The sequence below is a fragment of the Budorcas taxicolor genome, chromosome 24 (assembly GCF_023091745.1).
Source record: "Budorcas taxicolor isolate Tak-1 chromosome 24, Takin1.1, whole genome shotgun sequence".
In the NCBI taxonomy this organism is placed as follows: domain Eukaryota; kingdom Metazoa; phylum Chordata; class Mammalia; order Artiodactyla; family Bovidae; genus Budorcas; species Budorcas taxicolor.
In genome coordinates this window covers 13,409,859-13,422,846 of record NC_068933.1, presented here as the reverse complement: position 1 = coordinate 13,422,846, position 12,988 = coordinate 13,409,859, and the positions used below count along the sequence as shown (strand labels likewise).

The window sequence follows — 12,988 nt, the reverse complement described above, 5'->3', positions numbered from 1 at the left end:
GCAGTGATTTTGGAGACCAAAAATATAAAGTCAGCCACTGTTTCTGTGCCTTTAAAAATCCCTTTCCTTTTCTTTATATTTCTGTGGTGATTTTTCCAATTAAAAGAGCTTTAGAAATGGATGAAGAAATCAGCCCAAAATTCAAATAGGAAATCAGTTCAGCCAGTTTCAGTCCAGTTCATGGGACTAGGGCGGTACACAGGACCAGGGCCACGTCTCTAGGGATCTACACTGCATCAGAGCTAGAGCAGTTCAAGTCCCACCTCGGCTCCACGAGGCTGGCTACACTCCTCTACAGCGGGGGCATGGTTTTCCTACAGACGTCCACGCAGAAAAACTACCCACGTGCCATCCATAGGGCAACATGTCCAAGCCCCAGAGGCAGGTGGAGCACGACCCACCAGAGCTCACCCACAGAAAAGTGAGATCTTGGCTTGCAGGCCATGTATCATAGTGTCTGATTATGTAGCTCACAACTTCAGTAATTTGTTGCTAAAAATCAATCAATTGCCTATTCATAAATAATAGTCTTTCTTGGAAAAGGCAATTCTTGTCCTGAGAGTTCTAACAAAATTAAACTGCAATCTATGGACCAGTAAAATTCAGGGGAGAAATCTCAGTTGTGTACTCAGCAACCACAGCTCACTCCAGCAAGCGTCACAGCCAACTGTTGAAAACAAGAAGTATTTCTGCTGGGAACTTTTGGAGGACAGCATTAGGGCTTCCCAGAGAGATTAAAAAAAAAAGAAAAAAAACCTTCTTCTAAGAACCTCTCCACACTCCAAATACCATAATCACTCAAATCACAATAAGCACTTTGGCACTCAGAGTTGGACAAGGCCCGGAGAGGGACAATCCCCAGCCATCTATGACAAGGGCAACTGTGATCAAGACAGTTGGGGTTGATTTTGTGTTCTTTGCTCTCATAAGTAATTCACATATTTATGCTGTTAGTCAAAACGCAGAGGCTTAATGTTCTCATTATTTTTAATCTAACTGGAAAATCAATTGTCTCTGGTTGTTGGTGGTTATGGGTATAGTTTTTGAAAACCCAACAATAAGAAATTGGAAACGAGAGTAGCTCCACTTGCATTCTTTCATTAACTTGACAAACTTTCTTCATCGAGCTCCCCAGGTGGCTCAGTGGTAAAGAATCTGCCTGGCAATGCAGGCGATGCTGGTTCAAGCCTTGGGTTGGGAAGATCCCCTGGAGGAGGGCATGGCAACCCACTCCAGTGTTCTTGCCTGGGAAATCCCATGGACAGAGGAGCCTGGCGGGCTACAGTCCATGGGGTCACAAATTAGTCTGACATGACTTAGTGACTACACAACAACAGAACCAATGTTCACTTAACACCTACCAGATACAAAGGACAAAGAGAGTAATATTGAAGAATTCACACTCCAGCACTAAGTTGAGAAAAATTACTTGCTTTGACTTTGAAAGAAAGATAACATAGAGTTTCCACAGAGCCTAACCAGGTGCTGGTTAGGCCGGGTGTGGCGAGCCAAAGGTAACTTAGACACTGGTGATACCCAGCTGACATCCTCTTCCTATACCCCGCTCCCAATCCCCAGGATTTTTCCCCACCAGTCAGAAAGCACAAGTTGCTCGACATCTGATGCAAGCCATAAACCAGATTATGGCCCATCAACCCGTTTTAACGTAAAGTGGCTTTGCCTGCATGCGTGCTAAGTCGCTTTAGTCGTGTCCGACTCTTTGTGACCCCATGGACCGTAGCCCGCCAGGCTCCTCTGTCCATGGGATTCTTCAGGCAAGAATGCTGGAGTGGGTTGCTGTGCCCTCCTCCAAGGGATCTTCCCGACCCAGGGATCGAATCTGAGTTCTTAGTCTCCTCCATTTGCAGGTGGTTCTTTACCAAGTCGCTTTATGTGGTGATAAATCTTTTAAGTTCAATGAGACAAAGTTACTGTAACATCCAATTCGAGGACAGAAAATGAACAGAATTCCCCTGGGAGTTTGTAAAACCACTCATCCTGGCCCTGATGCCTGTTTGCCTTAGCCATCTACCCCTCCAAGAGGCAAATAAATCCAACATTCCACCTTTTTCTCCTTCATTGAATAGGAGAAAACGTGGACTAGCTTTTTTTTTTTTTAAAGCACCGGGCCATTTGGCCATGATCTATGGCCCACCATAAACACCATTTGGTGTGGTCAAAGGGGGCCTATGTTGAGCAAAATAAGAGGTGAGGGTCAGACTTGCAAAAGAACAGTTGGTCCACTTGGGGTGGGGCGGGTTGCCAAGGAATCATGGACACGGAGGAGAAGTTTTTCCCGGGGACTCGGGGAGGGGGAGAGGAAGGGCAAAGTCAGGGTTGTTACAGTAAAACTGTAATCTATTCACATTGATATGGAGCCCGTAACTCTTCCCCAAACTGAACTTCTAACGTACTCAAGAGAACATTGAACTGCTAAGTTCTAGCTGGACCAGCTCTGTGGTTCAGTGGGGTCAGCTTGACGGGTCCCCAGCCCACATCCCAAGGGATTCACCCTGTGTGGCGAGCTCAGGCATCAGAGAATCCTACATAGTTGACAGGATCCTCTGAAGACCAAGAAAAATGGGTCATGTGAAAATAACTTAAGTGTCCATCAACAGATGAATAGACAAAGACGACGTGGTGTATATATATATATACATATATATATACATATGTATGTATATATATGTAATGAACTATGACTCAGCCATAAAAAAGAACAAAATTTTGCCATTTGCAGCAACGTGGACGGACTTGGAGGATATTTCACTAAGTGAAATAAGTCAGAGAGAGAAAGATAAATACTATATGATATCACGTATACATGGGATCTAAAAAAATACAACAAACTAGTGACTACAACATAAAAGAAGCAGACGCACAGAAACAAACTCGTGGTTACCAGCGTGGAGGGGTGGCAACACAGAGCTGAGAGTGAAAGGTATAAACTACTGACGTAAGACAGGCTGACAGAGGTACCGTAGAACATGGGGAATATGGGCAATACTGTGTATTAACTATACATGGAAGCAACATGTAAAAACTGTACAGAATGGAAAAACGTTATATGAAAGTAAAAAAGAAAAAAGACTGGTCAATCAGCCGAAAAAATCAACCTTAGGCAAAGAGGATGTCCGTCACGCAAAGACCCCTGAGCATGCCCAGATGTCCAGTAAGTCCAAGAGGGATGACAGCGGACACAGACTCTCCAGTCGGGTTCTGTGGCTGCAAATTCCCACTCCACGTGTCACAGCAATGGTCCCTGTGACTCCATTTCCCCAACTGTAACTGGAAGATAAGAACGACACCCACCCCTCAGGACGACTGGCAGGATAAAATGAGATCCCAGTTAAAGAGCTTAGTTCGGAGGCTACCACTGAGAAAATGTGTGTCAGAACACCTGTTCTTTCCAGGGCTGCCCTGAGCGACCAGTGGGTTCCTGAACTGGAATGACAACACTCCAACTACTCCTCTTTGGCTGGGCCCTCATCGTGGGCACCCAAGATACCCCTATGGGGCAGGTGGTATGACCTTCATTTCAGAGGTGAAAAGGCAGCTTCAGAGGGGTTCAGATACTCATCTGAGCTTTTTTCCAGCTAATAAAGGTGGAGCAATGAGAGCTCTGATCATGCCACAGCAGAGTCTGCATTGTCATCGACCTCCAAAAGCTTAAAAGCATTTAAAACAATACTGCAATATGTTAAAATCACCATTGATTTAATAAAATTATGTTCCTGTGAAATCCCCCATTCTTCCTCCAAGATATCTGCATAATTACCTATGCAGTCAGAAATACCTTACAGATTCTGGTAGACCATAAAAAACACAAAATTATTTTTCTGAACATAAATATGGGTAAATAATCATAATGGCTTTAAAAGTTAAAAAGTACTGCAGACCCACAGTTTATCAAGTCACTTTTCTTCCAGGATTTCTCATTTGATCCTGTAAAAAGAAGGGGCACACTCCAATTGACCTGTATGACACCTCTGCCCATGTTTGGTAAGTGTGTAACAAAACTGCCCATAGCTTCCTTCAAGTAACATCTCCGACCATCTTCTACACTAGTGAGCAAGACCATATAGACACTTCACTGCCCTAAAAGAAAATATAACCAAATTTAAACTGAGTATATCAGCTCTGACTCTGATCTTGCAGAATATCTTTAAAACTCTTATTACTGATATCCAGAAATACTTATAAGCAGTCAGATTTACAAATACTTAAAGGTACAACAGCTTCAAGAAAAAGTGGAATAATAACAAATCACCTTAGTCAAAACTGTTTGTCCCCATCAAATGAAGTGGTTACACATTTCCTGAAAACAGAGTTCATGATAATTGTTAATCCATTAACAATTTAAAATAAAAGACATGCTTAACTTGTTTAAGAAGTGGTGATAAAGATAAGCCAAGCCATATAATTTTACTTCACTTTCTATTTGCTTTACCCAGGCATTACCTAGTCTTGTAGTCCTTATTAGTAAACACAAGAGAGATGATATTAACAAATCATGTAAGCTGAAGCAGAAGAGAACCTCAAATGCCTAAATATTTCAAGAATGCATTGAAGTTTCAATAACCTGAAACTCCAAGTATCAGAAAGCAGACAGAATGACCCTACGACTGTTAAAGTCAAGTATTTGTACAGGTGCCTTAAAAGCCACTGTTGGGTGCACACCATCATCACTGACATTTACTATCTGTTAAGTAGTTTCAAAGTGCAATAACTGGCTTGGAGTGTGAAGTTTATGACAACAGCTAACACGCCTGGAGAGACTGTGAAGGTGCGATGCTTGTCATAACTTTCATCAAGCCAGTAACAGGCAACAAGGGTGGAGCAAGACGCGACCTCAGCACAGGTGTCTTTTCTCATTTCAAGAGGGAAACCTAAACTGATACCTTCATGGATAATTTAACAAGGATTGCTCCATAAATTTATAATGCCACTTGTGACTTTCTTATAACTGCTCTTTAATAGCATTCAAAAACAATATTCTTAGGATAAAAGTAACTGAGAACATAAAGTAAGAATAACACACAAAGGTGGAAAGAAAATTCAGAAATGATAACCATCCAAGATTTGGAATTTTCCCTAACGGTATATTATTTAAATTTATAAGTAGGAATATTTCCTGAATAGACAGTTTACAAATTTACTATTAGAAATCTTTCCTATGATTCTTCTAAAAATCTAACTGTGAGACATTTTCTTTTTCAGGGTGAAAAGAAAGATGGAAGAGAGAAACAATGTTTGTGAACATTCACCTAAACTTCAGCTCCTAAACTTCTTAGAATGTCATGTTTTTCCTCTTTGCTTCTGAGCAGGAATAAAAAGTGTGTTAAAAACTTACAGGAACACATGCGAAGCTCAAGTCCCCCAGTTCCTCAATAACCAAGGTTCAGTTCTACGGTTCATGTCACCACTTCTTATTTCAAAACAGAATCTGTCTTTTCAAGATCTGGGAGGCAGCTCAAGTATTCAGGTGAAGATAAACACCAGGCAGCAAAACCCCCAAACAAGCGTCTCCAGAATCTGAGGGGCAAAGTCAATTGCACCCACCAGCCGGGTCCAGCGGGGAAGGGCGCCCGGACCCCCTCCACGCCCCGGGCCTCCGGCCTTCTTGCGGGCGCGCCCCGGGTCAAGAAGTGCACTCGGGGCTGGAAGCCAAGAACGGTCCTCACAGATGCCACAGGTGGCCTAGCCAGTGGGTGACCCCCCCACCTGGCGCTCGGGCCTTGCTCCTCTGGGAGGCCTCGGGCCCCGCCCCGCCACCCAGGCCGAATGTGCCCTCCAGCCTCCATCTGGTCAACTCCGGGCGGAGGCGGGCTCCGAGCAGGGCTCAGGTGGCCCTTCTGGGTCCGTTAATCGGACACAGCGCTCGCCCAGGGCATCGATCCCACCCTCGCCTCCGCGGCGCGAGCGTCTCAAGGTCCCGGGGCGCTCGGGTAGGTAGTGGCCAAGGGGGAGCCCGGTTGCGGCGGCTCTCCGCGGGCCCCCGGGGCCAGGGCGCCTGGCCGGGCTGACGCAGCCCCGGCTCGGGCGGATGGCCCCAGCGCCTCCTCCCCGGGACCCCTCCCGACAGCACCCCCCGGGGGCAGGCGACGCCCCGCGCGCCCCACGCCCCCCGCGCCGCGGGCGCCGCCGCTCGGCCGGGTCTCCCGGACAACAGCCGCCGCCGCGCTCCCGAGGCAGGTCCCCGCGCCCCCCCGCGGCCCGGCCGCCCACCTGTCCCGGGGGTCGATCCAGCTGGTCCTCCGGGTGTTGTGATCGATGTAGAAGACCTTGCCGTCGTAGTCCCTGGCCTCCTCCCAGCCCCGGGGTAGCGGCAGCTGCCCGCTCCCGGCCCTCCTAGGCATGGTCGGCGGCCTCGCCGGCGGGCGGCGCCTCCATAGGGGAACCGGGCGCGGGACGCGGCGGGAACGCGACTGCCCGGGCCCGGCCGCCGCACCCCAGATCCGGGCGCCGGCGAGGGGTGGGGGCCCGCGGGGCTGCGGCGGGGGCCACGCGAGGGGACTGGGGGCGTCTCAGGAAACCCTGCTCTCGGCCCCGCCGGGGATCAGTCCACCATGTCTGCGTCGGAGCGGGCGAGCTAACCCTCCTCCGCCTCCTCCTCCTCCTCGCGATCGCCGCCGCAGCCTCCGCCTCTTCCTCCTCCTCCTCCCCGTCCCCCTACGGCCGCCGAGGGTCGCGGCGCCCAGGCTGCCCGAGTCGCCGCCGTCTGGGCTCGGATCCGGGAAGCTCGGCAGAGCGGCGGCCGAGGCGGCGACGGGGCTCCTCATTTGCATGCGATTAGCATGTGTCCGCCCCTCAGCACGCCCCTGACCCGCCCTCCCCACCCCTCCGGACCAGCCCCGCCCATCGCCCCGCCCCCCCGCCCGGCTCATCTGCATGCACATTCCTCGCCGCCACATTCCAGGGCTTAACCCTGCCGCTCCCGCGGCTCTGCGCGCGGGCCTGGGCGCCGGCCGGAGCCGGGCGTCAGCGGCGGCGGGGGAGGGGAGCCGCGGGCCAGGTGGGAGGGAGGCGGACGGAGGAATGCACGGCTCGCTGCTTCCTCCGGACTCCCGAGGTCTCCCTACGGCCGAACGCTTGGGGTTTATTTATTTTTTAAGAGTTTCGGGACGGAAAACTAACGAGAAAGCGCCCCGCAGCCCTCTCCTTCCACCTCTTTCCGACTTCCAGGGAAACTACAAGACTTTGCCCGAGAGGAAGCGGGTGTGGGGAGGCTCCCTTCGGAAGCAAAAGGTCCCGGCAAACAGCGAGGGCACAAAAGGGTCCCTCGCGCGGCGCTCCGCACTCCCTCTCGGTTCCCCGGGCGGTTCCCGTGGCGAGGGGTGGGGTAGATAGTGTGAAAAGCCCCGCCGGCGCCGGAAAGCGCGTCCGGGGGCCTCTGCGAGGGCGCCCGGCTCTTCGGGAGCTCCGAGGGGCCCTGCGGGCCTCGCGGCGGACAGCGAAGGCGAGTCCCGAGGTCCGAGAGCGCCGCGACCCGCCTTGGCCCCTGAGGGGCCCCGCCGGGAGGACTCGGGCCAGACCCGGAGAAGCCGCTGACCACCCCGCCCTGGTCGTCGTCCACGTCCGCTCGGCCCGCGGGGCCCCGCGCTGGACGTGCCCGCCCCGGGCATCCAGCCCCTTCCGTCCGCCCCCGCCCCGGGAAGTCCCCGGCCCCGAGCCCAGCCGCCGCCCGGGGAGGTGTGGGCGAGCGCGCTGGAAGGAAACCGCGGCGGCCCGGCCGCTGGACGTGTCCGGGAAGGAACGCGGACTTTCTCTCATTCCACAAGTATTTATTCAGCAGCTACTAAGTCCTGGTCGGCCCGGACGTCGGGCTCCGGGCTGGACTGGGTCACGGGCAGCAGGGCCTGGACCCACAGCATTTGCGCCCCCCAGCCTTTCCGTCTCGGAGGGAGCCTCCCAGTCCCCCAACTCCTCTCCAGCCCGGCCTGCACCACCGTCCCCACCATTCAGTCTTCCGGGTTACTGAGCAGCTGCTTTTATAGTGGGGGGTGGGGGCGGGAATCAAGGAAGACCCTGGGGATCGGTCTTTCACCACTAGGTGTGAATTCGCTTAATCCTGCCGCCTTATACGTAGACTTTTTCCCACCTTGCGCCGGACACAGCGCACAGCAAGGGCTTTCAGGGTGGGGGATCTGCAGCCGCGTCCGCCTCCCCTCCTGAATCCACCCACGGGTAAGGAGGTCAGGTTAATTGAGGTTCCCCAGGGCGCGGAGCTGCCCCCGTTAGTCTGGCAGCCGCCTTGGAGGTGGGGACCGCCTTTGGTCCTCTAGGCCGTCGGGGCATCAGTGGTGCATCTCCAAGGAGGAGGAGGTTGGTCCCGCAGAGTAAGGATGGAGGCTCAGGGGCTTGGAACAGCTTCGTGGTGAGGACTGGACCTGCCTTCTCGGGCGAGGTTCTTAGAGAGGTTGTATCCGTACCTGGAGCATCTGAGTAGAAACTTTTACCATAAGACACTCTAGAGAGTTCAGAGGGTTGCACTCAGGAGCTACCCTAGGGTGCAGGAGGCAGGGAAGGTAGCCACCCAAGATGAATTCACTTTCTGTTTCTTTCTAGGTCTTCCTTGTGTACACCCAGGGAGTCAGGCTTCACCGGTGACAAAGGGAAAACCCGGCTTGCTCCCTCGTTCAGCCTCACTCCATTCATCAGGAAGTGATCCCACGGGGGCAAGCTTTGCCCTATTCCAGGTGAGATGGGCCATCCTAGTGTGTAAGCTTAAGGTTGTACTTCTGAATGCTGGGAAAAAGATTGGACTAAAACTAATCTCTCATGCTACTGAGTAAAGGAGAAGCTTTGTTTTGGACTGCTCTAAATTGGCCCATTACCATGGTCAAAATTTGTGTCCTGGTATACTATTAATAATAACATCATCTGGCAACCCAGCCAAGCCATTCTTTAAACCTTGCTTCCGATATGCTTCCCTCCCCTAAACAGAAAACATGCTTTATATTAAAAATGTCTGCATCCTGCTATCAGAGAAAAAAGTGACACACTTTGCCATGGCCACATTTTAGTTTGTTTCACTGGGATAAACTACAACATGATACTTCTCAGTTAATTTCAAATTTGATAAGCTTTCAGATAAGTCAGTATTCTTACCCAACTTCTAAAATGGATGAGGAATCCAAAATAGCATACAGCTGTCAATGGCTGTTTATTGTTCCATAAATTTAAGACTTTGAAAGTGAAAGTGGCTCAGTCTAGTCTGACTCTTTGCCACCCCTGTGGATTGACTATACAGTCCGTGGAATTCTCTAGGCCAAAATTCTGGAGTGGATAGCTGTTCGCTTCTCCAGGGAATCTTCCCAACCCAGGGAGTGAACACAGGTCTCCCACATTGTAGGTGGATTCTTTATCAGCTGTGCCACTAGGGAAGCCCAGGACTTCAAAAAGGGACCCTAAATAGACAAACAAAACTCGAAAGCATTTAAGAGACAAGCTCACTTCTTCTCCCCTCCTGGGTGGCACAGGGAACATTTGGCCACACAAAAGCAGTTCAGATGATAGGAAAGTCGCCCCTCTGCAGGGTTTTTGTCTTGATCAAGTTTTACTCTGCTGTTCTGAGTTCACTCAGTTTACATAGTACCACCCCTTCAGAGAATTCCTAGGGGTTAAGACGAGGACTTTTCATTTTGTTTACATTCACATCTGTAAAAATAAAACCAACCTGAAGATTATCCACTGTTTTATAGATGATACGTTTAGATTTCGTTTGGTTCCAGTTCAGAAGGACGATGCTGTCTCTTGCCCCAGATCCCAGATTATTCCAGTTTTCTGGCCTTCAATTCCCTTTTCTCCTATCTTTCCAATGTTCTCCAATACTGATAGTCGGTGGGGATGAGCTGCCATTAAACAAAGCTCCCATGTCAATGTCCAGATCCTGGGTGGCAGGAAATTGAGTGGTATCAAAAACGAGAGTGGAGAGTGAAAATTATTTCAACAGAGAATTCCTTATATCTATCCAAATTGAAATACATGTTTTTAGTCCAGTATAGATGCATATTTAGCAATCCTAGCTCTACGATATGTAAAATTAGTTTGTTTTGGCTGCACTGGGTCTTCGTTGCGGCGCCAGGACTTTCTCAGTTGTGGAGAGTGGGGGCTGCTCTCTGCTGCTCTTCTCACTGGGACGGCCTATCTTGGTGCAGGCAGGCGTCAGTAGCGGTGGCACATAGACTTAGTTGCCCCGAGGCGTGTGGACCCTTCCCAAACCAGGGAAAGAAGCTCTGCCCCTTATACTGGCAGGTGGATCCTCACCCACTGGACCACCAGTGAAGCCCCTCAGGGCTACTACTTTATCTATAGATAGTTCCCCTAGATACGCAAGAATGTTCACTGCAGCATGCTGATAATAACAAAGCTGGAAAAATCACCAGTGTCCGTCATTAAGGGGCTAAGCAAATGCATTATCCATACTCAGTGGGCATTTAAAAAGCTTGCGTAAAAATGTGTTTGCTGATACAGAAGGATGCCCAGGATTCTTTTTAATCCAGTATATATACATATACTGGAAGAAAAGTAAGGTGCAAAAGACGCTTGCTTGTGAGGAATTCATTTACATTCTTTCTTACATAATGAAAAAATATAAGGTTCCATTCTCCTTTCACCATCTTTAGTTTGCATTTTTCCCCATTCCAACTTTATAATCCATGAAAGACAGCTTTTTTTTTTTCTTGCTAACTTCATTGGAGATGGAGGCAGTCATAAAATTCAAAGAACACAGTCTCGTGTATGCTTCCTTAGTGTCAAGGGGAGCATTCAGACAGTAAATGAAGAGAGTGGGGGCTGTCGGAAAGAAAGGTCTCATCAAGGCAGTATACATGACGAAAATGATCCGTAAGGCAAATGGATGGGGTTGAGATGCGAAGACATGATTCCAAAATGGACCAGCATGCAGGGACAGCAGGCTTACAGAAGGACATGGGTGCCGGAAACTCCAGGCTGAATCTGGCATGCAAGGACCCAAGACTGGCTGGAGCCATCTAGTTAGGAGGCTGGCATGATAGTATAGGTATGAGAGAGATAAAAGCCTGGATTAGAAATAAAGTGAGGAGGGCATGAAAAGGAATGATCCGGCAAGAATTTGTTCCTGATTAGATTAAGAGGTGACTAGACCAGAAGGAGGAACCTGGTCCGATTCCAAGATTTTAGGCCATCAGGAGAGACTCAAATAGCTGAAATAAATGAGGAAGTCCAAAAGGGGATCTGATATGGGCTTTGATTTTTAGAAATTAGAGATACTCCAGGAGAGAGTTAAAGGTCAAGACTCAAAAGGTCAGGACTGCGAGTGTATCACTGAATGTTGCCCATCGGAAAATTCTGTAAAGGGCTAAGGATTTGGGACAGAGTCTTGGGAAGGAAATATCCAAGTCTAATAGAATTAAATAACCCATCTGTAATCCTGTGTTTGGCCTAGAACTCTTCAGTAATTTGATATGATTTAGTTTATTTCTTTGTAAAATGTGGTCTCCATTTTCAAGGATGTGTGTAGGAATTCGTTACTGGCTTGTAATACATCTCTGAATGAATTATTGTTATAACCTTTATTGTTAAGCTATTGAGTCAGCTCACGTGTAGGACAAGAGGAACTGGTTTTTAATATTTTAATATCCCCTGTCTCTCCAGGAGATCAGGGATTATATAAACCGGAACTTCTAAATAAAGAGAACATTTTTTCCCCTAGATCGAGCTAGTGACTTTTTTGTTTTTGCTTTTCTGCATCTGAAGTGTTAAATAACATCTCTATCTCTATGAGTTATTATGAATAGGTAACCTAATCCACAGTTCCTAAACGTTATTGTTTGGACAGTCCTTAAAATGACAGGCATATGAAGGACTTCCCAGGTGATCCAGTGCAGGAAGTGTGGGTTCAGTCGCTGGTCAGGGAGCCAACTAGTGCAGCCAAAAAATAAAAATTTAAAAAAAGAAAAAAAAGAGAGAGGCATATGACCTTTTAAGAATTCCCAGTGCCAGCCCAAACCAGAAAGCTCAATTACCACAGCCACTTCCCTTCCAGTTAATTACGATACCAACACCTTAGGCAGCAACAATCATTCCAGTTCAGTAGTAAGCAGCATCAAACAGGTTAGATTTTACCTATTTCACTGCAGATGGAGAGCCACATTGAGCAAACCCCGTGATTGCTAAAATGATAGGAAACATTTAATAGCTGTCATATTAGTGCAGAGGAACAAAAGTTCAAATGACATGTTTGTATGTGTGAGGCACTCAGAAGGGACCTCTTATATGCTCTGTGTGGTTCTTTTTTTTCTTTTTACATGATAAAATAATGTAAGTTTTCATTTTCCTTTTACCATCTTCAACTTGCATTTTCTCCCCATTCCAACTTTATAATCCATGAAAAACAGCTTTAAAAGATGGGATCTGGGACTCCTGGCTTCCAATGCAGGGGGCTTGGGTTCGATCCTGGTTGGGGAACCAAGATCACAAGTGCTGTACAGCAGGGCCAATAAGTAAATAAAGAAATAAACGATGGGATTGTATTCCCTCATCCCTATCTTTTAAAACAATTTTATATCTCCTGTCCTACCCCTCTGGATTTTCCACTAAAATCTCTTTTCTGCTTATTATTGATCAGTCTCTCTTTCCCCACTTCACCTTCTCTCTTCATCTTAGTTCTTGATTTCCTGATGTTGACTCAATGCTGTAGATTTGGCTTTGAGAAATTAACTACAACATAATCTCCCAAGTTCATTTGATTTGTGGATTTTCAAATTGAATAAAGAGAAAAAAGGTCTGTGTAATAAAGCATGTTCAAAGAAATAGATTTTGCCAATAAACATGTGGAAAGGTGCCCAACATCATTAAAAGCCAGTGAAATGAAAACTAAAACCACAAGGAGAAATACTCATGCAGCTGCTGGTGGTGGTGGTTTAGTCAATAAGTCGTGTCCGACTCTTGTGACCCCATGGACTGTAGCCCACCAGGCTCCTCTGTCCATGCGGCCACCACATGG

The 12,988-nt window shown here is 48.4% G+C and overlaps 1 protein-coding gene across 1 annotated transcript in view; it reads right to left on the bottom strand.

Annotated features, from left to right (window-relative positions):
* WWC2 (WW and C2 domain containing 2) overlaps nucleotides 1-6,359 on the bottom strand; it is a 147,467-nt gene extending 141,108 nt beyond the window's left edge. The window contains exon 1 of the mRNA XM_052661316.1: nucleotides 6,229-6,359. Within this exon, the coding sequence (XP_052517276.1) occupies nucleotides 6,229-6,359 (131 nt within the window). The remainder of the gene's footprint in view (nucleotides 1-6,228) is intronic.
* Nucleotides 6,360-12,988: the final 6,629 nt, after the last annotated feature.